Below are 27,250 nucleotides of genomic sequence, written 5' to 3'. Positions count from 1 at the left end.
CGATTAAATGGCAAAGTGAGCAGCTTGTCGTTTTTCTAAATTGAGTTTGTCATGTGTGTGGAAGGTTATATTAACCATTTCTGAATTGTATTAGACAGAGAGCACTGTAACTGCACTATCCCACCAGCAGTGCTGCAGTTTCCTAATGACCACTCTTGGTTTAAGAGCCGATCTAGTCAGACAAGCTAGTGGCTAAATGACTACATGACTGCAGCAGTCAGTCTGTTGTTTGGACCACGACTTTGGTCTTTTGGACTTTGTTTAAAACCATCATGGTGTGACCAGTCACTGAAGCCTAATGGTTTTGTTGACTTTTTTTCTGGTGCCACCATGATGGTTGACATTTATGGTTTTTAATGAACCACACAGCCAACAGCTATTGGATGGTTTGACAGGAGATTCTCTGCAGACATTTGTGGTCTCAGGAGGATTTTGGTGTGGAGGCTGACTATTTTTCGGAAATGGTTGCTTCTCTGTCTCTATGTATGCAGTTCTAATATGGATGAATGTAAAATTCAAACATAACACCAGTCTTTCTGTCCCTCCTCTCCGACTGGTGCACTCCATCTGTGGTTTGAGGCAGATACTATATGTGGCAATCCTGGGGATCCTTGATCATCTGAGCAATCACTGATAGCTCATGCCTCTGCCATTGTCAAGAGATTTTTAGCTTGGTGCGTTAAAGGGATACTTGCCAATTTTCTACTCACTGTCATGGCAAGGAAGGGTTTGGAGAACTTTTGTAGTTATCAAAATGCTTTTGGAGTTCCAGGGGGGGTCCGGCTGGCAACGGATTTTCATATGGTGGTGGATTGTGTTCTGTTGATGTTTGTGTGCATGTGTGAGATTTGCTGCGAGATGTCCGTTCATCGTTGTACACCATTGGATGTATGATGTAAACACGGAAGAATATCTCGCAGCAAATGTCGCGCAGCCACTGGGAGCTTCTACTACAACAAGGCTAAAAACAGAGATCAAATTCATTTTTTCTGAACAACTTTTCCATGCGGCGGCTTCAGGACACTTGGGTCAGTACGGACGAGCAGTATGGAGGTATCTGGATGTTTCATAGTGTGTGTTTTGGATGATTCAAAAGTGAACTATATCCACCGCCATTACTGTATATGAAAATCTGTTGCCAGCCGGACCCCCCCTGGAACTCCAAAAGCATTTTGATAACTCCGAAAGTTCTCCAAACCCTTCCTTGGCATGACGGTGAGTAGAAAATTGGTGATTTGTCGATTTTGGGTGAAGTATCCCTTTAATAACCTATTCTATACATGGTCTCTCTATTATTGGATGGTTTTTCATGAGATTTTGTACAGTCCTTTAACATTTCATCTGGCACTTGCAGCAGGTAAATAAATTCACCTGTCCGCAGCCATATCTGCTGCAGGGATCAGTACATGGTCCCTGTGTATCATGCGTTGTGATGACTTTGCTGTTTCATCCTGCACAAAGAATAGGAGCTGACTTTCTGTTCAGGGCTTTGAAACATTCAACACTGCACCTCTGATGGAGGCCTGTAGCTGTAAATCATGCCAGGAAAAAAATAACTGGGACAGCTGGAGTTTTTGGAGCAGTATGTGTAGATTTTATTAGCTGATAATCTGTAAGGACATAGATGAAACTGATACTTGAGCTTTGTTTCAAGTAACCACACAGAGCATAGTTTGTATGGGAGCGGCCATCCTTTCCTTTGGGGCAAAATATATTGTTTCATACACAGAATCTGCTCTGTGTGCTCACAAGATGTAAAACTATTAGGTTTACCTTGATTAATAGTTCTTGATAACCTCATTACTCCTTATCAAGGGGGGTGAGTCGGTGTCTTGAGTCAACAAAATATGAGGTTATTAAAATAAATCAGCGCAGTCGCAAAATTTAATTGAGTCTGACAGTGGGTGAAATCTGTTTTAATCTCACTGAATAAGCTCAGAGGAAGATACAGCATAAAGAGAGGGAATGAGACCAATCTTGTGAGCTCACCGTACCATCTTGTTCCCCTTGCCCTTTATCCCGTCTGTTAAATTACACTGACCTACATGAAAGTGAACCAGAAATTGGACCTACTGTAATTCTGCTCTTTGAAAACATGATTAAGTCATCTATGTTCTATTACAAAGTTGTAGAGAGAAATCTCTTATCAGATTCCTGCTCTCATGTGTAATTTTTTTTGATTTAAGAAAAGGCTTTTTTCTTGGGCAGAATCCATCAGCACATCTACACACAGTGTGTTTCCTTAAACAAAAGTACACGAGGGAGTCTCAAACGCAGATGTTCTGTTGCCTTTGATTGATTCCTGCGCCACGTTAGATTCTGTTTTTCGCCAACACACGAGCTGGGAAACCACTTTTCTCATCATCGGAAATATGTTAGCCGTCATCATTACACTCCTCTTCTCTCCCAAATGTGTTGCTCTTTATGCGGCGGCGATGGCTTCATTTGCTAAATGTCTGAAACACACTCGGCAACCGGCTCGTAAAAAAGCAGCCAGAACTCCTAACCTGGTTCAGCTCTGTGTTTTTTAATACTTTCAGCCAAGGAATTAAAATTGTTGAAATTCCCCGGTGGATCATCCAAACTAAGCAAAAATTGTTGCATAATCAGTTCATGCTTCCCTGCCTAATGTAAAAAGCATCATTAAGCTTTAAAAACGACCTAAATTACCTTTTTTTTTAATACATGACTCAGAGCTTTTAAAAAGTGGAGCAATAATAAAAGAGATAGCGATTAAGCCCACACAAAACTGCTGCTAATTCAGTGCATTGTAGCAGTTTCACAACATTCAGACATGATTTACCTCCTAAGCATCTTTGAGCAGTAAAACCTCCGCCCTGAGTCGCACTCAGCTGAGCTCACCTCCTTCACAGGGATGAATTACACCGGCTCTGAGGCTGCTTTGCTCTCGTGGGTTTTATCTCTTTGCCTCCTCTTTGACCAGTCGAACCTTAAATCCAGGAAAAGAGCGTTCAGCAAAAGGACAGGTTGGTTTGACTCGGTCAGGACGGGGACGCGGGGTCACCAGAGCCAAGTGTCTTCACAGCTGAGACAACTAAATAGAGCTGCTGCCTTCACATACAACAAGCTCACATTATAACATTTCCTCATGTTTTGACTAATGGTGATTTATGACTTCCTGTCCCACTGCAGCAAATGTTTCCTGCTCTTTGTTGTATAAGTCTAGTAGTGTGACTTCTCTTCCACCTTTACACAAATCTGTACTTGTAATCTTATTTTGTCTTCATCATATTAGTGACTGAACATTAGCTTGCATCATGACTGAAGCAATTTGACAACTACGTAAAGAGTTTTGTCACTTTGCACACTCACACACACAGACAAGTAGGCTATGGCAGCATGCAGGGAACAAATGGCCATTTTGCACTACACAGTTACAGCCCTGATTGGCTCCACTCGGTTTGGGCCATTTTCCATGACAATGGAGTACTTCATAGTACCTCTGCTACGGTCACACCGCCTAGCTCTATTTTTTCGATTCTCTCGTCAGCTCCAAACACAGTCGTCTGCACCTCGATTATGGACCACAAAGTGTTTTTCTGCACAGCAGCCATATAACTCGCATGGAAGAAAAACAACAGTCGCAGTACATATCAGTGGTCGCCGTTGCCTGTGTGTTATTTTTTTAAAAGCGGGTTTGATTCTCTTGTCGGATGTCGCTCTTGCGACACTGACGACACTCTGGCCAATCAGTGGCCAGCAGTTGGTTGACGTCAGTATCGGCTCGGCTCACTTGGAACCTCGCCTGAGGCAGTACCAAAAAAAGTACCAAGTACCAAGTAGTATCCCTCGTGGAAAATAAGTGGAGTTGAGCCGAGTAATGTAGTGGAAAAGGGCCAAAAGAATACCCTACCCAGATATGAGTCCTAAACAGTGGACGGTTGCCATCTTGGCTGTGTTGAATGGGAGGTGACTTTACAAACTTAGAAAACTACAAAGAAGTTGGCCACAACCAATGGCTATATAACTTTGATGCGATCGGTGGTGCGGGGGTGAGCACTGGCACCTCTGGGTGGAGTTAGCATGTCCTCCTTGTGCCTTTGTAGGTTCTCTCCAGGTTCTCCAGCTTCCTCCCACAGTCCAAAGACATGCACATGCGGTTAATTGGTGAATATAAATTGACATGGCCGGGAGTGCTCTTCTTTCAGCCTTTGTTAGCCGTGATTGGCTCCAGCCCCCAACAACCCTGCATGGATTAGGCATAGACGATGTTATGATCCTCATTTCTAATAAAGGATGTTCAGAAATCTGCATTGTTTGATTTGGGATAACACCACCCAATTAAAACGTCCTCTGGACTGTGGTATCAGATTTGAGACACTGTGCAATGGTCTCCACATAGCCTTGGCTTGCTTATAATGTATTCCGCTTAAATTCTTTTGGTTTGCTGGTCTTTTCGTCAGTTTCTCTTTATTCCTTTTTTTTGTGAGTTTGAGCTTAGAAGTGAAACTGGAGACAAAATAAAAATACATTCTTGATGTCAACGTCCCAAATCGGGTGTGCGTAAATCACCGAGCAGCGGTGGCTTCAGCGGTGGCTGAGACTGAGACGTGTGGCAGTGACGACTGTGAGGCAGGAATATAAAGCTGAGGTTGGAGCTTGGACGGACACATGCACTTTCTTCTTACTATAATTATCACAGTTTTATTTTGTGAGGCGTTGGTTTGGACTGGTGCGTTGGCCCAATCCAGAGCAGTGTTGTGTCTGCTTGCTATGCTGCTGTACTCATGTGTTTGGGTCAGCAAGGTCCTACGTGTCCACCCTGCTCAGGCCCAGGCTTAGTCTCCAGCCATGAGCTCTTATGAGGCCTGACAGCCTGTTTACCTTGGACGCCATTTCCTTAACGTTTCTGCATGGCTTGGCGCTGACTACCAGTTGAAGTCTGACAGCTTTATTGAATCAGCTCTGCAGCTACAAAGGGAGAGAAAGAAAGAAAGAAGAAAAGACACAAAGGAAAAAGACAGAAAATGAGAAAAAAAAGAGTGTGAAAGAAAGAAGTGAAGGTTATGGAGCAATCGAAAAGCCATCCACAGAGTGGTTTACATTCATGCTCTCCCTCTGGACATAAATACACACTGACCCTTTACATTAACCGGAGCACAACACAAACAGCTCATAAGTCCTAGTTGCACTTTGACACCAACTTTCAACAAAAAAAAGGCAAACACATGCAACGTACTGTAGCTGCACCGAGAGGAAAAGGACAGATTGGGAAACGTCTGTTACTGCAACAGCTTCAATATGTTACAGCTTTTCCCATTGGCTCTCTGCTTCACCACCCCCGTAAATGGGTCCTACTCTGGTGGGATGTCTTATACAAACCACCCCTGGGCAAATATCACATACCATATCGGAACATAGTGACCCGATTCCTTAGAAGAGAGCAGAAAGAGGTGTGTTCACTTAAAACAACAAATCGAGAGCCTGAGGTGGCTTTATCCTGTGCCCTGATGATCTACCTCCCCTCAGGGAGATGGATACAAGAGGAGAGAGGAAAATACACGCACCAATAACCTAGTCAGTTTGACATGGAAACACACACACATGTAAATACACACATTTTTTTTGAATATGCACTGATGCGTGTTCAGTTCCCCTTCCCCTGTTTCGTCTTCAAAGGGAACATCACAAGGTGGTTTTGGCACAATGCAGGTCTTTCAGGGCTCTTTGGTATAAATAACCCCATTGTGATGAAACAGCCTGTGAAATCACCAGCTAGTATAGATCAAATGTCAAGACAGAGCTGATGTTCTGTAGCCAAATTTTCTTTTTTTCTGGGAATTGATTTTAATGACAATACCTGCTGCCCGCCGCTTCGGTCATTTTCATACTCGCTGCAGTTATTTGAATAGTGAATATAAAGTGAAAGGGAGAAATGTTACCTTCTCTTAATGAGCTGTTACGCCAACTGTGGATAATCACAATTACTTTGCTAGAACACAGGACACAGGCCGTGATGTTTTTTCAGGTGATAACTCCGAATAAATACCGGTTAATGAGTGTAAAGTCGCCGCCCCTCAGAGGTTTGTCTGAGCTCGGTCTCTCTTTCCACTCAAGATGTGCAATCCTGTGCGAGATTAATCCCCACCGTTACTCTAATCTCACTCTGTAACAGGGTGAGATTAGGGCACTAAAATGATATGGTGGAGCACATAACCACATGAAGATTACTCATCTGCACATTGATAATCCCTTTAGACTTTAAGTAACGTTCAGAGAGCCAACGTGCTGCACGGTTTCAACAGCGGCCCGAACATTTTAAATCTATTTATAGGCACAGGGAGGGCAGTGTTGAGTGGGGTACTTTAGGGCTTTGGGGTAACCAGTAAGAAAAAGGCTTACCTTTGAATAAATAATTTTTTTAAGTAGTTAATGAGCTGTATAAAGCATTCTGCACTCAACTTTTCAGACAAAAACACTTGGTAACAGATCCCAGGAGGAATCTTTGCTCAGAGGTATTTATGTAGAGAACACGATTTAAAAGCCTCAACATTCGCAATTATTACAGAACAGCATGACTGACACACTAATTCATAGTAGCACAAGTATGAAATTGTATTTTCACATGTTATTTTTTGGGAGGAAACATGCTCATTGGAGAAGATTGATCCCATTTTCATACCTGTATGTTAAGCACACAGCTGGTGACTATTAGCCTAGCTTACAATAAGGCATAGAAACAAGCAGCAGCAGCCAGACTGGCTCTGTCCACACAATTCAGATTATCAACCTGCCAGCATCTTGAGCGTAATTAAAAAAGTTGTTTTGCATTTGTTTAACTCGTACACAAGCAGAAAAGTAACAAAAAAGTTATTAATGAACAACTAATGGATCAATGTTTTACACAAAAACACTAACAGTTCCCTTGGCTCAGAGGGATTTTTTTTTTTTTTTTTTAACAAAACGACCCTCTGGAAAACAGCGATCCAATCCAAAGATATAAAAATAACAATTATTTGAGCCGTAATTTGGCAAAGTTTCCCATTTTAGCAGCTGCAGTGTTTGATGAATGACTTAATCCACTGCAGAAGCTGCCATTAATTCTCACCTGGATCCCTTAAATCACACTGCTGACCCTGACGAGAGACCCCGAATCAATATCGTCTGCTACAGACTTAAAGCTCAGTGCGGAATTGCACTGATTGACATTTAATTGGTAGAATGAACACAATCAGGCAAAAACAAGTGTAATTTGAAAACAAAGATGGCACGAGGCAGTTGGATATTAGGCCACAATGTTTATTCAGTAGTGTTGTTTCAACTTATAGGTACAATACTGTCAGCTTTTGTAAGACTAAAAAAAAGTTACCATTACAGTCATCCATGCTCACAGAATGCCAGTCAAGTCGTTTACACCCCTCTTTTTGTGTACACACCCGCCACATGCTCACCTCGAGCAAGTACATTTCCAAATGGTAGGCACTTTGAAGGTTTAAAACATTTGTGAATATACATTTATATATATTTATATATCTTTTCATATACTAATAAGCAATTGGACTCAAAGGTCAGGTCTCTAATAGAGAGAGGAAATAATAAAAATAAAAAAAACTACAAGAGTGAAGAGAAAGAGAAAGAGGAAACGACATGATGTGGCCATGGCGGAGGGGGAGTGGGTCTGAGGAGACGGTGGGAGTAGAAATACTGTGAGTCTTTGGGTTTTTCAGTATAGTTCAGTACCTTAGGTCCTACGACAAGAGAGGACAGCGCAGACGAGAGGAGGAGGGGGCGGACGAGTAAAGGATCAGAGAAAGAAGAGAGGGACAGGAGGGATGGAGAGGTAGAGGGATGAACAGCTGCATGTGGGTGGTGTTAGGAGTTTAGACGATGTGACAGCATCTACTGCACTGACTTCACATTACTGTACAGCTGAAAAAGGCAACTTCACAAACCTGCCGGACAAAACACGCGTGTCTCTTCTGAGCAAGTTAATGTAGAGGTTCAAAAAAAAAAAAGAAAAAAAGGAAAAGACGTAACCTGTTGTCATTTGACTTTAATCTTTGTTTTCGTCGTTGTCGCCGCTATTCTGTGGCCTTTTATTCAGTTTAGCTCATTTGGGGATGCAAAATAGCACCCGAACGAACACCTCGTGTGCGGGCTGACAAACAACCTCGCATTTTGAGACGCCTCCTCGCATTTAAAACCATCAACAGCCCTCAATGTGAGTCGCACAAACTATTCAAACTTTAGCACTTTTGTGTGCAGCCGCATCTATCAACCCCTCTGAGAAACTCGGTTTCTAGAGGGGGAGGAAGGAAACGAGGGAGGGTGAGGGAGTTGTTGCTGCAGAGGTATGTGCTCTGCATGTTGGGGATTCAGCCCCGGCCTGGTTTGTTTGTGTCCAGGCAGTCGCAGGCCTTCACTGAGCAGGTCTTTGGGCCCAAAGCATCAACACTGGGACAATGACCACCAGGCTGCTCCATACAGCTGAGTGAGAAACAGAGAATGATGGAGGAGGAGGTGGTGTTGGTGGTGTTGGGGTGGGGGTGGTGGGGGTATTGACAGCCCAACTGGCCCTGCTCCAATCTGATTAAAAAGAAGGTGGGAGAGAGGGAGGTTAGGGTAAACAGAGAGAAAGAGGGAGGGCGGGGAGAGAGATGTTAGCAGACTTTGGGTGCAGTCAGTAAACTTGAGGGACACACTGGGGAGGTAGGTGGCTTCGGGCCAAGCCACGGAGAAGAGAACTTCACCCCAAAAAACACTACACACACGCAAAGCTGCACGAGAGCAGTGGGAAGCGAAAGCAGTGAATGTGCAATGTGAGAGAGAGACAGAGAGAGACAGACAGAGAAAGAGAGAGAGAGAGAATGCATTTAAATAGAAAAGTCCAGCGCGACGGACAACAGAAGCGAGATCTGTGACGTTTCTCGAGCCCTGACACACTTGTTTGTTTCTTTTTAAAGACCGATTCCTGGTGTGAAGATTAAACGCTGTTGACAAGAATAATAATAATAAAAAAGAAAAGGCTACACTGAGAAGAGACAAACAAATCAACAAGACATAATGAAACGCTCACGTTTGACCAAAAAAAAAAAAAAAAAAAATTGGATGTGAGAGCAAATAATAAACATTGTAACCTGAAGGGAACATTTACATTGACTGTTAACAGCGTTAATATGAAGACCAAAGAGCTTTCAAAACTACAAAGGCATTTTTTTTTAACATCAGAGAAAAGATAAATTAATGTAATACACCTTTAAAGATCAACATCAGACATGCTAGGACAAAATAAAAAGAAAAAAAATGAACGTAGGATTGATACAGAATAATTATATTCAATTATTTCCACTTTAAATTTTTTTTCTTTACAAATAACATACTGCTACAGTTAAAAGTAGTCAGCGACTAAAAACAGCTCCTTTGACAGAAGACAGATGCGATCAGTTTACTCGCCTTTACAGATCCTGTTTTTTATTTTTTTCAGCCTTTTCAAATAATACACAAAATGTTTAAATACATTGAGATTTGCCATAAAATGAGAAATGCTTGGTTTTCATTTTAAAAAAACAAAAAGAAGAAAGAAAAGGTCTTAATTACAATACTCTATGCAAAAGCTTTCCTTTATGCTATTTTTCCTTAATCGACTTGAAAACATTTTGTACTTGTTTCTTGTTGTGTTTGAACAGATTTGCTGTAGTCGTGGACTGTGTTTTTTCTTTTTTTCTTTTTTTTTTCCAACAGTCACTCGAGATTTTTGTCAATCGGGTTGTGAGAGGGCGGGACTTTATGCATAAAACTCCTTGGTCGGGGCCTTCTGATAGGCTGCGCCGGAGGGTTTCCTCTCCCCTAAGTCGTAGCTGCCCTCATCCTTCTTCCTCATGCGGTAAACCAGCAGCAGGATGAGGAAGATGGCGAACAGGAAGCCGATCACGCCACCTGCGATAACGGCTGAGAGAGAGAGAGGCAGAGAAGGAAGAGGGAAGTCAGTTATCAATTTTAAAATCAATTAAACCTTAAATTTTTTTTATCCCAAAAGCGATCAGGCCTCTGGACACTGAGCTGTCTCCCCTGTGCTCGAACATGTGTCCTCTGTGTTGTGCAATCAGTTACACCACAGGTTCTGCTGCTGTTCCTGGAACAGATTTGAATACCAATGCAATACAACAGTATATTATCAAAACTGGGAGATTAAATGTGGTGAAACCAAACTGCAATCATCGCCGCTGGATGTTGAAACCAGCGCTGTTACTAAATGTCAGTGGGGAAAACCCTCAATTTGTCTCAGGAGATACAGAGCAGATCATTTGCTCTGGTTCATTTCACATCGAGTTTTAAAAGTTAGTGGTCCGTTCAGGGGGTATTAACACGCCGCTCCTTGATTGGTGTACAGAGCCCTGTTGTTGCCCCGAGTGTGTTTGATTGGACACGGTGTGTATTCAAATCAGTGCCTGCAGTGGCCGGGGACGTCGGAGGAGGAGGAGGAGGAGGAAGCTTGTGGCTTTGGCTCCGTCTTTAACAGCTGGGCAAATAAATCCAGCGAGGACAAAACAAACAGCCACCAGTTCAGTGTGGCCTGGACCTGAACGGGTCCTGTCCCTGAACTCGCTGATAAATGTCCCCGCGAGACTAAAGTATTGACCGCTGGTTTCAGACTGACGCCAAGCCAGAAAACACTGGGTCGTACACTTCCCACAATGCAACTCGCGCCCTCATTTGTTGTACATCTATCAAATTCCACATATCAGTATCTAAGGTACGTAACAAGCCCAAATTAAAATAACTCTGGTGGCATTGCTGTGACATCGTCAGGGTTAGCAGCAGACAGCTACCTGTCCTCCTCCGTCTGTTGCAGACATGGGCAGCCGATTCCTCAAAGTGCCGGTGTGGCTGCAGGTTTTTGTTCCAACCAACCAAGAGCACACAGTTTGACCAATCAACTGTCTGAAGACTGAGATCAGTTGATTAAATGAGTCAAGTCACTGGATGGCAGGAAATCATCTCAGCTCATTTGAAAAAGTCTCCTCCATTTAAATCAATCGAGGCAGCATGTTGGATTTAACATGGCTCCTTGTTACTGTTTTGTTTTGTTTTTTTTCAACCTTGTAAGTCACTAAGAAGGCTGAATTTAAAATGTAATACGTTTTAAAAGTTATATGAGTGGATCTGTGACTAAAACGTCCAAAGAGTCTATCTATACAGGTTCCTGAAATGTCGTATACAGTCCAGAATCAGGGCTTGACAGATGCCAGTGATACAGAAGCACATGATGTCTGAGGTTAACCTTACAGAACAGGACATGTTGTAAAGCAGCAGGCCAACAGTGGGCTAACATCAAGAGAAATCTGAATTAAATCCACCAAGGCTGTATGAAGAACCCCCCCCCCCCCCCCCCTCTCTCTAGTTTTGACCCTGACTCTCCTCACTAATGCTCCTACCTCTCCACATGGGCTTATTTCACCCTCCCTCCCAATTATGCCTGTATGAGGTTCTTTATAGCTTCCTAATCTGTTTAAGGTCTCTCCTGGTGCTACAATCTGCCCTCTGCTCCACTTTAGGTTTCCACATGTTGACTGGCCCCATGGGTAAAAGACCCTGGCACAGAGCCAGCTGCTGAGCTCTGAGAAGCAGAAACGCAATGCAGAGTGAATAAATGAAAATTAGATCACGGGCAATTATTTTTATAGAAGTCATGCAGGAGATGAAGCGTAATAATGGTTATGATCCAGAGGAAAGGTAAAGTGAAGGAGGTAGGGGAGGAAAGGCAGGTTGGAGGTGACCGAGCTATACACATATTTCCACTTCCAAAGCCCTATCTAAAGCTTTTATATAGGTGATCCAATTTTGTTTTCTATCACAATCCAAGCACAATATGCAAACAATGCAATGTGCCTATCTATAGGAGAGAGATGGAGGAGAGAGTCTGTCCTGATTTCTCCTTGTTGATGTTGTTTCAGCACCCAGTGTTGGATATCACAACAAAGTGAAAGCGAGGTGCCAATCAATTTTTTCCTCAGACACGCAGGGACAGAGAGACGGCATCAGAGAGCACAGTGCTTTCCAGTCAGATAATTTCTTTTCCACCCTCTTTCATGTGTTCAGGGGGGGAGAAAGAAAAAGGCAGCGCACACTTGAAACGCCCACAATGCAGTGAACTCTACAAGGTCCCACAGAGGGACACAGACGGAGTTTATTAAAAGTGATTATTTTGAGAGGTAGATTAGGTTGGAGACTGTAGGGAAAATATTACAGCAAATTCCAGGATTTTGTCGTGTAGAAGAAATATGGTGACACATTGTAACACTTAAGAATCTGAGAGAAATTAGACGGCAAGCAAAACACTCTGCTTTAGAGAATCAAACTGATGGGCTCAAGCAAAAGAAAGATCCTCACTTGAAACACAAACTTGAGTTAGATGTAAGTAAGATGCACATGTTTGTCTTTGAGGTGATTTTACTGGGACACATACCTGCCAACACCTCCGTCCTCTGGAAGAGGTTTTCAGTGCGGACCTCGACGGCCTCCTGGGGTGAACCGGGGGTACTAGTTGTACTAGTCAACTGGTTCCTCTGCATGTCCTCTGTACCTGGCACTGGTGCCTGGGAGAGGAGGAAGAGGAGGCAAGGAGAGAAGAAAGAAAGGGGTTAATTTCACATTTTATTTATTGACAAATACTCAGTCCTCCCTAGTACGACCATGATTGTAAATATGAATAAAGTGATTAGCTAATTATGTATCTTGTTATGTGCTTGACTCGTCTTTGGACCACACAAAAAAAACATAAAACATATACTAAGTGTTAATTATTGATCTCTACAGGTGCTGGTAGCTGCTTTTCTTTCTTTTGTCTCACTGGTTCCAGTCTTGTTGCCAACAGGCTCTTGGCTCTAGTGTCATATTCAACACACAGACACGTGACAGGTAACAACCCCCCTGGCAACAAGAAAAAAAGGGGTTTTCCAAATGTTTAACTATTCCTTTAAGGAAAAAGGAGAGAATTTCTCTGGGCCATGAAAGCAAAACCTGTCCAATGGGTCAGGACTCATGTATGCAACACTTTTTTTTTCCAATAACAACAAAAGAGGGTGCACAGGAGGACCAGAATGGAAATGAAGCGGGGCAGCTGGCCAAGAGAGTAGTGACAGAGGAAAGAGGAAAATAAATGGGAAAGGGCCAGGTAGGCTCAGGCTTAGGGGGTTGAAACCTTGACGACTAATCCCAAACAGATGCAGTATCCAGTACAGTACAGTAGGAGTGCAACACAGACGTGAGATCTAGGCTGGTTCCAGAATATGTGATTATGTCCGAGAGAGATGTAATCCCCCACAATTTGCAATGGAGCAAAAAACATTGAGAATTGACGTGAGCACTTGATCTTTATCCTGAAAGCAACCTCACGGCTTCTGGTATTACAGGGGATTTAATGACATATACTGGGTCAGCTAAAGACACACTGACGTGCTGTGCCACTCTCTGTTGACTCAGGGTAGTTACAAGTGAGTCACTATGATTGTTACTGACATCAGGTTGCATCATGTCAAAAAAAAAAAACCTGCTCAATATGAAACACATAGTGTTTTTCCCCCTCAAGGTTGAATTACTTTAATAGTTTAATATTCCTATAAAAATGGTGATTGTGAACCAGCAGCAGCAGCACATATAATATTAAGTGCAGAGTGTCTATTTATTTGAAGTTCAAGTTTTGGGAATTACATTTTAGAGTAAGATCGACTCTGCTGTCATGTCTGGATGCTAAGCATGAAGCTACAACCATGAGACAGTTAGCTTAGCTTAGCATCAACAGTCTGATGTGGAATGTGGAATTAAAGGTGTTTTGTTATGATTTTTTTTTTTTACAGTGCAAGCTAAGCTATCTCCTGATTTCATTTCCTGGACATACGCGTTTGAGAGTGGTGTCAATCGTGTAATCCAACTCGCTCCTATTGGAATCTATATTTGAATGCATTTCTTATCTATGTCTCATCTTTTCTTTCAGGGGACATCTTACCTCTGTTCTGAATGGTTTCCTTGTCGTGCTGTCCTTTGCCTTTTCTCTGACCGTGGCTGTGTCCACCCTGGGGGTGAAATCTTTGGTGGAGTCCTGGGTGGGTTGCGCTGCATTGGGCTCGAAATAAACCGTACTGATAGTCACCGTCTCCTCCACCACTTCCTCACCCCCACCTGGAAGAAAGAGGGTGACAGGTAAGTAATGTCTCTGTGATTAAAATGAATACTTGGTGAGATGCAAGCTGATTTACTTGCACAGGGAACTGGCTTCGCTGCATATAAACATGTGGTAAAGATTATGATGGGTGTATGTATACAAACAGATAAAATATGTGCATGCATGTTATCAATATTTAATATCTGTAGCATCTATGCACTTAATCTCTCTTAATTCACACTCTGTGGATTTAATCATCATCTATTATTTACAGCTTGAATCTCCCAGAATACAGAATATAGCTACAGTGTGGCAGAGCAGAGTAATAGGGTTTATATACAATATTGGAGGGGCTATTGATCACTGTCCTGTCTCCTTTCACCTGGCTTGACCTTCTTCCTACTGCAGCGATGCAACTCTCTCAGAAAGCGATAGAGTTACTTCTGACCAATGAATGAGTGTTGTAAAGGTGCTTAAAGCAAGTAGAGCAGAGGAGCTAATAAAAAAGACATGTGAAATTTGCACACTTGCCGGCGGCAGTCTGGGTGACAAGGCAATCTCAATTCAAATCGAGTGAGAGAAAGAGAGGTGGTGAAAGAAACAGGAGACAAAGAGAGGAGGAGAAAAGACGGAGATAAAGAGAAAGTGATGGCACAACTTTAGTTTGAGAGAAAAAAAGGAGAAGAAAAAAACTTGGGGTTCATAAAACTTACCTGCAGCAGGCTCGAAAATGAATGTCATCATGCCTCTGGGTAATTGCCTGCTGAGCTCGCAAAGTAAGTGTGCCTCTGTGTGTGTGTGTGTGTGTGTGTGTGTGTGTGTGTGTGTGTGTGTGTGTGTGTGTGTGTGTGTGTGTGTGTGTGTGTGTGTGTGTGTGTGTGTGTGTGTGTGTGTGTGTGTGTGTGTGTGTGTGTGTGTGTGTGTGTGTGTGTGCGTGTACAGTATGAGTGTGTGTCTCTTGGCCAAGCCTGTGAGTGAGAGAGAATGTGCGTGCGTAAATGTGTCTTACCTGAGCCAGACCCTGAGTTAAAGTCATCATCATCTTCAGGGTAATAACCTCCTGAGCCTGTATCATCCAGGTACAAGTCATCAGTCTGAGAGGACGTCTTGGCTGCTTCTGCTATCTGCAAAGCAACAAGATAACATGTGTCGCCATTATTACTCGTCTCAATTTGCACAGGTCCATGACAAACTTTTCATTCTGCACTGCGTCACATCAACAAGGTGAAGACCTCCGCTGTCTCCACACAGCACACATTCTCTTCATATGAATAAATACAAAAAAGAATCCGGAAGTTTTATGGCCAAGATTTTATTCTCGCCCTTAAGTCATTAATCACAACCTCTCCTGCTCTGAGACCAACACTCCAGCCAGTGATTATTTCTTTTAATTGGCAAGCAGGAAACCCCTCTGGGAGTAGCAATTCAAAGCTTAACTCATTAGTGCAGTTTGAGCAGCGCAAATCTTTGCTAAATTTGCAATTTCTGCAATCTAAAAAGGCGGCTAAGTGCAGCCAAAACAGTGTGAATGCAAATCTGTCTTGTTCACTCATCTGTAAAGTAGGAAATACAAACGTAAATTTGAATCACTGCTAACTTTAGCATGCTAATAGGGACTGCAGATGTACATTAGCTTTAAGATAACTCTGGTACAATGCATCACATGGAAACATTTATGTTTATTATTTTTCAGGATCCCTTTAATGCTCATAATGATAATACAACCGTGGTCAGCTTCTTAGTTGAGCTCATTACTATGCAAATGTTTGCCAGTTTGCTCTAGTCACAAAGTAGGTTACAGCTGAGGCTGCTGGGAATGTCATTACATTGGCAGATGTTTGATCATTAAATTTTTGACCCGATGATGACCCTGATGATTAAAGGTGAGGGGATCACCAAAAGTTATTACAATTCATCCTGAGGTGGAAATGAATGTCTGCAGAAAACCTCACGGCAATCCATTTAGCGGTTGTCGAGACTGCACGGCAACATGTAATAATCATTTTCATTATTGATTATCCTGCTGATTATTGTCATGATTAATTTATCAAAGGTCAGATCTATAAATGTGGGGGAGAAATAATGTATCACCAACAGCCCAGAGCCGAAAGACATTCAGATTGCTGCCACATGAGATAAAGAAAAGCGGCACCTTCACTTCACCATCAGTATTGATTCTGATGATTGACCGATTATTTCAGCACAAGTCCAAAGATTTCACTCAAAACCACAGATATTGATCCTATGGTGGAGCTACAAGAAAAATCTGCAGGATTCCTCATCTGGACACGTTGAATATCTATTCTGTACTAGGACTCTTGTCAGTTCATTCATCAGCTGGTGAGTTATTTCATTCTGGTCCAGAGCTGTGGTCAGTCCGTCACATGGACACAACGCCAGCATGGCTAACAACAACAACACACGTGTCCCCGTTTTATGATCAAATGAAGCGCAGCAGCACAGGTGACGGTCCAATCACAACAACATCTACTCCCTCTCACACACTATCGTCGCCTGGACAACCCGCCTGACTAGTGGGAATGTTTGTGTTCCGGCTTAATGGAGTGACGGGCTGAAAAGACCACAGTTTAACAGAGGCTGTTTGTTTAAAAAGCAGCTGCTCACGTGGTGAGTAAAGTTGAGATTTCCATGAGAAATAAGAACAGGGGATGAGAGTTTTCACTGTCAGTGGTTTACTCAATCACATACACTGTATGAAGGATATGTCAAAATAACAACAACCCTTTTTGTACAAATATGTGTGTGCCCATGGTACACAACATGTAACTACTGTATTAAAAGTGTTGTGTTCAGTGTGTGTGACTGGAATAGCTATAAACGCATCCATGGCAACATCCATTCAACTTCTATTCACCAATCTGTGGTTGGCTGTACTGCCCCTTCTATACTGATAGTCCTGCTTTGGAAGAAAAGAACACAAAAGAGAAACCTCACAATATATCATCCCTGTGTGTTTGTGTGTGTGTGTGTGTGTGTGTGTGTGTGTGTGTGTGTGTGTGTGGCACCCATTAAGCTGGTTGCTACAGCTCCAGTTTTGCTTGGAGGATGTTGAGCTGATAAACCTGGGGCTGAATGAGGCTCACTTGGAGGAAATAATCAATTGGCTTGACAGGAAATAAGTTTTTATTATTATTATTATTATTATTATTATTATTATTATTATTATTATTATTATTATTATTATTATTATTATTATTATTATTATTATAATTATTATTATTATTATTAACACAAAGAATAGGAAAGCTGAGAAACAGGGCAAAGAGAAATCTTTGCGTTTTTGTATCTGTTTTAGATACTCCTGAGTCCTGCACATAAAAAAGTGAGCAGAGCTCTAACTTTGCAACATTTTCATTATTAAATAGTCTGTCAGTTCATTTCTTCTCCTTTAGTGGTTTAGTCTGATGTTTTACATTGAGTTTCAATGGTTTTTTAAATCATGTTTTATGTGCCTTATGGTAAAGTGTTTATGTTCCATGTTTCTTCTGGCTGCAGTTTTCCCTTTGGGCCCAATAGAATAAAAGTGAAAGTATCTAAAAAAGCAGAGCATAAAACTTCCATCACAAGTTGCTTGTCTCGTTCACATGGCAGTCCAAAATTCAAATGTATCCAATTTATGTTGCACGACAGCAGCAAATTCTCACAGTTTAGAAGCTGGAACACATTTTCTTTGGCCTTTTTTGCTGGATCAGTGAATTCAATGATGGACCCCCCCCCCCCCAATCTCCATTTCAGCATTTCCAATTAGGCTCAGTGTTGTAATGTGAGTGTGTTCAATGCTTTTAAGTCACTGTGTGTGCATACGTGTGCTTTTGTGCAGGTCATGAAAGAAAGGCCCGGCACTCTCCATAACAAAGAGGCAGGGAGTACACACAGTAACAACAGAGAGAGGAGAAAGACAGAGGCCAGATTAAACAGAACAATGTGTATCTCCATCTCTCCTCTCTCAACTGCCTCTGACTTCTGGAAGAAAGGCCTTTCACCGCTGAGCCGCCTGATCAAAGAGAGAATTTGTTCAAAGCAACTTTATCTTAACCTTTCTTGCCTTCTTTCCCTCCAAACACCCCCCCCAACCACCACCCCACCCCCCTCTGCTGCAACAGCCTGGCAAATCAATTCACCGGTCCATGCGGACCACAGGTCTTTATGCACTGGTGATATGAGCACAATGGACCATAAGGAGGCAGGCCACAGATCAAATGCTGACAAAGGGACACTAATGAGATAGAGGCCACACACACACACACACACACACACACACACATCCGCATGCATGACTAGACATGTTTTACAAATGTATGCAAGCATTCATTGATTCATTGATTATACATACACACATTAGAGCGGGCAATTGAGCATATAACTCTACAGCACACACGCACATGAAAGCAAATGTGTGAACAAATGAATAGTAATAACAGTGTAGCTTTAACTCCCTCCGGGTCTATTAAATGTAGATTTCAAAGACATTATAAATATGATGAAAACACTTTCACCTGACTTGTTAAATGAACAAATGGATGAATAATGTGCATAGTTAAGTACAAGGAGGAAGCTTATTATAGTTGTATTGTTCTCTTGCCAGAAAGTTAGCGAATATACAATGTCAATGATTCAGTTAATTATTAGATTTCCTGCTTTTTCAGAGTTGCATTGTATAGAATGAATATCTGCATTTAGTCTATTAGTCTATAAGCTCATAGAGTGTGTTTGCAATTATCTTGTTTTATCACAGTGGCTGTAACCAAGTAACTTGTTTACAATAACACAAATTCAATCTCCTCATCCACCGCTCTGCTAGAATGGGAAAAAAAAGTATATTTCTCAAAATAAACTTCTCTTTTAACAAGGAGGCCAAACCCAACCGAGAGCTGTGCTACCTTTTGTGCACCGACTGAGTATACAGAGGGCTGATTTATTTCAAGCTGGAGGTTGCACGAGTCGTCCGTCTCCTCTGTAATCCTCGTGTTTCCACAGTTTGAACAAAGTATTTGGATTAGAGACAGTACAAGTCACACGGCAGCAAATCAGTGCAGATCTGAGCGGAAGACGTTGTCTGTTTGACCTTCATAAACTTCACTGACCTCATCTGACACACTGGGCCAGGCTACAAACGTGTGTGTGTGCTTGGGAGTATAGACAACATAAACTTGATAAAGGAGACTGCCTCTATCGCTAGTGCACTGCACACATGCATGTGCACAGTCGCAGCAGCCCCGATAAACTTTTGCTCTTTTTATCAATCCAGTGACATTTACAGGTAGTCTCTGCTTTCTGTTCTTATCACAGCCTCTAGCGGACATCAATCCACCACCAAGTACAGCAGAGTGAACACTGAAAACCATTTACAACCATTTTGATTGTAGCACGGCTGCTCTACTCTACAGAGTAATTATAAGAGAAATCCTGCAGTGTCACTTACAAGATTGATTCGGGGACAGGCAAATTGATCCAGATGGAAATGTCTAATTTAGCCACGTATTTCTTTTTTTTTTTTGGCAATCAGCGTTAGGTTTGCCATGACGGTGAACAATTTCTGAATCCCATCTATTATTCAGCGAATCTACTGACTCATCCCTCCTTAGGAACCAAAACAGTGCTCCTTCCTTCCCTCACCGTCTCTATGTTGTCATTCACTAAATCTGAAAGCTAATGTGATATTAAAGTTTCATGAACCTGCGAAAAATAAAAAAAACTTTAAGACTTGCAGTAAATCTGCATCGAATCCAAACGTAGGAAACCATTTCACAGCAGCTCACATTCGACTGGCTCTCTGAGGCCATACTGTGTTTTGTATTGATCGTTACAGTTAGCCACTGCTGTGTACAGTTAAGAGAGGAGGGGATGTTCTTGTGTAACATATTATACCAATATCACAGTATGCTCTCTTCTGATAAATACTTCCATAACCTCACACAGAAATCAGCAGTATCCAAGGAGTTGGATTTCCACTGCAGTGCCTCTGTGTTAAATCATCCTTAAACCCCACCGCAGAGCAAATAAAGCAAGTACACAGATGAGACTTTACACTTCCATTCTTCGAGCTCAGTCTTTGCACGTCTTGTAGTGGATTTTAAAAAGGAGGAGAAAGATGAGGCCTTGGAGGACACAGAGAAGGAGATGGAAAGCATCAGAGTGATACTTAAGAGAGGACAGTATCGTCCACACACAAAGACTACACATTCTCAAAGCAGCATGTCGCCTTTGTGCACAAGAAAAGTGAGCAAGAAACGAGGGCAGAGGTTCACGCTTATAGAAATCCACATGCAGCCTCCGACACTCGTGCGCGCTGCCTTCATCACGCACATCCTCTATCTGAGGTTCTCCATTTGGTGAAAAATGAATAACAGCATCTGAAGCACAGGACGGACACCGACTGTCTGGTTTGTTGGGTCACGTTCACACTGACATTAGGTGCAGTATGAGTAAACACAACATATGAATGATGTCGCTGGCTTGATACAGTACCAAAAAGATCACCCATCACAAGATGAGTCTTTGCTTATCTTTTGATCAATCAAATTCAGGAAAGCTGCAGCATGGATGACTGGTGGACTTCTTTGTAGTGTAAAGGCCATATTTCTTTAGTTTACCTTGAGCCTGTGTGAACACCTGGGTTGTGTTACGTCAAGCGCACATTAGGTTGAATCGTGTCCTGCCTTAAACATTTACTTGTCCCTGTATGACTGAAAAGCTTTGGTAGCTGCTGCTATTTTTTCTATTTTTATGACTCTCCTTTACTTTATGATCATGAATTTGGTTGCACTTGTGATGAAAGCCTATATCACAGACTAAACCACACGTTTCCTGACATTTCAAATGTAATTTTTTAAATGTTTATTAAAGCTGCAGTCGACTCTGGCGCGTTTCTTTTCATCATTAAGGAGAATAACTGGTAGAGCCTTGCGCCCTGTCAAGCACAGTCACACAGGAGGACATGTGAGTTTGCACACACACACATCGACACACACACACAGACAGGCTCATTTAGCCACCTTAACAAGTGGATACTACACAGTCTGATCATGCTTACAGACAGTGAAGGGGAAAAAAAGAGGGGACAGGCACGGAGAGAGCGAGTGAAAGCCAGGAGGGAGGAGGGCGAAGTGCCATAATGAGCCAGTAGCTACTGTAGCGATGAGCGCGCTCTATTAGTTGTGAGAACCTGCCGCTGCCGTTGCTGGCATCTCTGCCCGCTAATGAACTAATAAGGCAACAGGAGAGCGGCTTCCACGCCGTCTCTGCGTGTGTCTGCCTGTCACCCAGCTGTCTGTTTGACCTGTGAATTCGAAGGAGACGTGAAGAGCTGCGGAACTGCGAGACTTGAACAAAATGCAGATGACAGAGAAGGAGGGACTGAAGAGAGGAGAGTGTGAGATAAAAGAGAGAGTGGGGGGGTGGACAAAAGGGGAGAGGGAGGATGAGAAAAGAGAAGGGGGGAAGAAGGGAGGGAGGGGGGGGGAAACAACCCATTGCTGCAGACAATCCCGTGGCCTGGAGGTTGCTCTGCTAAAAGCCTGTCAAAATCAGCATGTCCATGCCTAGCGGGGCTTGAAAGGCACTGGGTCTGTATGAGCTTACAGTATCTGTGTGTGTGTGTGTCTGTGTGTGTGACTGTGTGAGTCAGTGTTATGTTTGCATCCCTCGCTCCTTCCTATAAGAGATGGATGAGGGGATACGTATGGAGTCATCTGAAGTAACCCTGGGCTCCCGACTCTCTGCTGTTGACACACTGCTCTCACTTCTAACACAACAAATATTAGCTCAACTCCAAGTCAGGCCAGGGAAAATAGTGTTCCTCAAAGGAATGCACACACACACACACACACACAAAGATACACACACTTGAACATCTGTGTGCATGAAAAGCACCCATGGGACACACATATGTGCCAACACAGACACACACACAGACCCTTATCCAGCTCTCACATCTCCAAAGGCGTGAGACGAATGCACAGACACACTCGCGCACACACACACACACACACACACACACACTATAACACTGACTTCAGACGGAAGGAAAAAGTGGAAAACAAGTGCACGGGGGCCGGCAGACAGACAGACAGACAACGTCTCAGATCCTCCTTCATCGGTCTGCTGCTCTCTCTGCTTCTTAACTGTTTCTGTAAATCTACTTCAGGAGCTCAGAGAGAACCACAGCAGAGGAAAACAACATCCGTCTCGGCTTTCCAGGCACAGTCATTACAGCATGTATAAAGGCATTGTGCCTCACAACTGTAACTTTTCCATATTTCATGGCAGCGTCTACGGTGTATGGCGCTACATCAGCTGCTGCCTCCTCTGCTTTTCCTATATTTAATTGAACACGCTTGCTTTAGCTCGTTCATTTAAAATGTTCTTCAAAGGCAGCAGGTGGAGCTAAATAAAATATCATAAGTCATAAAGAGAATTTTGTCTTTATCCTCATTAAGCTAATCGTCTTATTATTATTTTTTTAGGAGAAGCGTGTATTTCCTTGTTGAGGATTAAGCGGAGAAGATTGATAGCCTACCATTCGCACATCTGGCCGTTAAATATGGAGCAGTTAGCTTAGCTCGGCGTGACGCCTGAAATTATTCATTATTATTAATAGTCAACAGATTAATCAGTCATGAAACTCGTGACTTTGTGAGTATTCACTCTCAAAATCTCATCAGTCTTCATATGATAGCTTTACTGTTGACTGTCGGCTTTGTTCTGAGTCACTTCTCTTTGTCACAGCCGGCCCCACAAATATCTACATCTGTGAGGGGAGTCGATAATATGCGAGAGGGGAGGGTCTCTGTGTGTGTGTGTGTGTGTGTGTGTGAGAGGGAGAGAGCGTGAGAGAGAGAGAGAGAGAGAGAGAGAGAGAGAGAGAGAGGGAGGGCAGAGTGTGATAATCCCTAATTAACAAAGTAAAGGTGGCAGATCGGCCTGCTGGCTTTCACTTTATCTGTTCTACTTGGGCTGCCACAGATCCATACAGAAGGTCAATACAGTAACACAGTGTGGCAGGCAGCAACTGCACTCTGCCCACCCCCCAACACCCCACAGTGCCCCCCCTCTCCCCCTCTTCCCCCTCCTCCTCCTCCTCCATGACTTGGGCTTTATCACAGCACAGACAGGACACTCAAGAAACAGAGGAAAAGAGGAGTGGGTGCAAGTGAAGAGCTGATAATACGTTCAGCAGGTTCAATCAATTACATACATGTTGGACTTGGATGAATTTAGCAACTACAGTGTGGTATTTTGTCCTTTAAAAAAAATCTTCTTATTCCATCATAGCTGTGATTTTTGCACTTTTGACTTATTGACTTATAATTATAGAGTAGCTCAGGCTCCCTGTATGATATTTAGCAATCCACAATTTAAAAAAAAAGTCCTATATTTTCTCAGAAATGGTCATAAAGCAAAACCACAGTGTCACTTGAAAAACACAGAGGATATGTCATCAGCAGGAAAAGAGAAAAAAAAAAACTTCCTTCTGCTCTGCAATTCTTCAGTGTCTGTGAGGAGGAGAGGAAGTGAACAATAGCCTCCCCGGTGTTTGGAGAGGTGGACAGCGGGAGAGGGGCTGACAGAAGAAGATGAGTCAAGGGGAGTCTGGTGGCTATACAGGGTGACAAATTGGCTTCAGTGGATTCGAGCAGCATCAGCCATCGCCAGAGCAGGCAGCTGCTGCTCGGTAGAGGAAGTAGTATGAATCACAGCTGGATCTGGTGTGGTGTTGTTATTAGAGATGGAGAAAAAAAAAGAAAAAGAAATAACAGGACAGGACAGGACAGGAGAGGAGTTGGCGACATCCAAACATTCAATTTGTCCCACAAACACCTGCTGATGAGTGAGCAAACTACCGGCAAGACAGAGAGAATGAACTTCTCTGTGAGTCATGTGTGTGTGTGGGTGCTGAGCATTGTTTGGAAAAGAGCAGAGGAGAGGAGAGGATGCCCCAACTGGAACTCTTACAGGCCAAAAAAGGTTAGTGTGTATGTGTGTGTGTGTGTGCGCCTTTGTGCTCTTTGAACCCACTCTAACTTTTATTGCCCTCCCAGGGATCATAATAAGGAACTAATTGATAGTCTTTGAGCTGTGGGTTGAGGAGAGGGGGAGTTCCTGCCGGAAGTCAACACAAATCAAACTCTCTCTGAGCCCTTAAGGTCTGGAGCTATTCCAGCTGAGTCGCGGTGAGTTTGTGTGTGTGTGTGTGTGTGGGTGGGCGGGTTGGTGGGAGAGAGACACAGACAAAGAGCAGAGAGAGGAAATGCAAAAGAGCAAGAGTGCGCCTGAGATAAAGAGCGAGAGCAACTAGTGACATTTGCAGTTTGCACATCTCTCGACTCCCCTCACTTTAATGCACAAGCTTCCACTTTTGACCAAATAACTCCAGACTGTTGGAATAATGTGTTCCAGCCATGTGAGATATGATACATATCAACATCTGTAACATCTTGCAGCCGTCGCTCTCTGATGTGGCTGAAACAGAGAGGTCGTAGAGTCAACACAACACAGCAGCTTTACATAGATACATTACAGAGTGATGTCTCTGAGCTGCATTTATTTCAAGAAGCTTCACACTGTACAGTAACCTTTGGAAAAAAATCCCCCCCCCCCCCTCCCAACTCTTTTCATTTTTCTCCCTGCTCTGAAAAAGATTAGATCACGTCTCTGTAGGTGAAAGCCCCTCCCACCTCCACAACCTGAGCACAAGCTGAGCATGTGGGTGCTTTCAGCTCAGATTCATATCGGCTCCTATTCCAAAACAAACGGCCGTCTGACATAGGAAGGCATACACCACATTCCACAGGGCTCAAGCCCCTCCATAAGGGTGGGGGGTGGGCAGGAGCAGGAGCGGGAGCAGGAGGGGTTTCCAGCTCAGACTGCCAAGGGTGTCTGCACTGAGCGAAGCTTGTGGCTTGTACCAAGAGCTGAAGGTGGGACACTGTGAGGCACTCCAATGATAAATGAATCTTAATTCTGTGAAAAGACAAAAATCAAATCATCCTAAACCCAGTGTGGATTCATCCTCATCTGAAAATAGTTCCCAACAAAAACAACAAACGTGGAAAAAGGTCAGTTTTATTCACTTTCGGGTCAAATACAAGGCTACATGTCTCAATGTCTCCACCAGATACTCAATCACTTCTCTCTATTGCTTCGTGCACAGAAGCCTTCATTTCATATATCAAGTAATCGGCACAAAATCTGTATTCGTGGCCACAGCACATCTTTTTTTTCCCGACTTGTTAAATCATTTCAAATGTTTTCTATACAACCCAAACGAGATGCTCGGCTCACGACGAGAGGCTAAAAAAGGATTTTATGAGAATGCAGATGAAAAGATGACGAGTTACCCTTTCAATCCTCCGACGCTGCCCTTCACACTGTTATTTGAAAAAGGTTGAGACCGGCCTTTAACGGGTGCATTAGCCCAACTTTATGTCCCCATAAAGATTAAATAAACGACTATGACTGTAGGACAATCAAATGCAGCAGGCTCGTCTAGTGGTCTGTGAGTGCTGCTGCTCGATGGACATCACTGTCGGCCCGGCCGGCTCAGCCTGACACTGCTGAGCAAATACACTGACTTTCTGAAATATATAACAGATCAGCTGCCTCTTCACTGCACAGCCAGAACATTTTCAGCCCACAGAGGCGGCGGCAGCAGCAGCAGCAGCAGCAGCAGCAGCAGCAGCAGCACAGGAGTGAAACCAGTGGTCGTTTGGAGGACGGGGTAGATTGTTGACATGATGAACCATTCACATCATGGCTTGTGGTGTGGTTGTGACGATGACACAGCCGGTAGCCGAGTCCACAACTTTGGATGGATCTCTATGAAATATTATTAATATTAAGATGACAGATGAAAGGATGGGTCCTAATGACTTGGGCGATCTCCTGGCTCTTCGTCTACGGTTTGCATTTGTGGTTTTCCAAGGAGATGTCTCCTCTACTGGACTCTACACATCATTATGTCAGCATGATCACTGAGAGCACTCATGATGTATTACAACAGCTGGATGCGGTACCACCACTCAGCTCCACTGCCAATTTGTCCCAGTGTCAGCACAGTTAAAAGTGGCATATTTTCCTGATATCATCCCAGTGTTAAGTCTGTGGCCTGAGCAAAGGAACGTGCAGGCGGCGCCAGTGGGCAGAGCGCTAATGTGCACGTGCAGAGGGGGCCGCACAGCGTGGACGCCAACCAGGGAAAGGGCTAGAAAACTTTTTTTGGCGAACTCCCTGGGAGAGCAATTTTCATCCAAGTGAGTGGCCGCCATCTCTAAAAAAGTCCAGTATCCAGTTCCAATAATAATCCATGCAAAAGCCTCGCTAACATGGCGGTGGTTTTGTTTTTCCGTCTTTCCAAAAACAAAAAGTCCACTCCGACATCTCAAACTGAATCCATATGTGAGGCGAAACGCTTTTCTGGCATCTCAAAGTTGGACTGGGGATTTAATTGTTACTCCCAAGCTAACAAACATGAACAAAAAAACACTGACGGCCTCATCTCCAGTTGTGTATATTGGTCTAACTCATACCATGCAAACGGCAAACGTGGGTGGAATTGTAACCTTGCCTACCATAACCTGCTGCTTTTGAACCGGCCCCACATGATCCTCTATTTTCCCTTCCCACAGACCAGTGAGACACAACATTGAGTGGCTATGATTTCCTCCCTCGCAGTATTGCTTCCCAACAGGAAGAAAGTCAATTTCATGGCTTCCAAGAAAAACAGACACACGCTGACAGACCACCCCAACGCAACCGGCAACAGAGGAAAAAAGAAAGAAATGGCGTCCGCCTCGCCGTCACCCCCACCTGTCCGGTAGTGATGGTAACAAAGGAAGAGGCGACTCCAGCAGCGAGTGCATCATTCGTATCTCGCTGCAGCTTTATATTAAAGTGCGTCTGTTTCACCGTATATGAATATGGATTTTTCTCACATGCCGCAACGCGTTACAGCCAATTTACTTCTTCTCAGACCACTAAATATTTCACCACTGTAATTAAAGGCCGTCTCATTCTGTCAAGTGGCTCTTCGGAGGCCCCCGATCGGATTTAATGTAAACTTAATGTAAACCTTCTCACTGTGAAATTTCTCCCTCAGTTGCTGCCAGA

General features: G+C 43.3%; 1 protein-coding gene across 1 annotated transcript in view; it reads right to left on the bottom strand.

The window, feature by feature from the left end:
- Positions 1-7,244: 7,244 nt before the first annotated feature.
- The window catches only part of sdc2 (syndecan 2), a 41,533-nt gene continuing 21,527 nt past the window's right edge, over positions 7,245-27,250 (bottom strand). Inside the window, exons 2-5 of the mRNA XM_083981746.1 lie at positions 15,132-15,246; positions 13,967-14,139; positions 12,428-12,557; positions 7,245-9,909 (exon numbers count right to left, since the gene is read on the bottom strand). Coding sequence (XP_083837872.1) covers positions 9,746-9,909; positions 12,428-12,557; positions 13,967-14,139; positions 15,132-15,246 — 582 coding nt within the window. The 3' untranslated portion in view covers positions 7,245-9,745. The remainder of the gene's footprint in view (positions 9,910-12,427; positions 12,558-13,966; positions 14,140-15,131; positions 15,247-27,250) is intronic.

This window comes from Trachurus trachurus, assembly GCF_905171665.1.
Source record: "Trachurus trachurus genome assembly, chromosome: 11".
In the NCBI taxonomy this organism is placed as follows: Eukaryota; Metazoa; Chordata; class Actinopteri; order Carangiformes; family Carangidae; genus Trachurus; species Trachurus trachurus.
The sequence above is the reverse complement of the archived record's forward strand: the minus strand, read 5'-3'. Positions and strand labels throughout refer to the sequence as shown.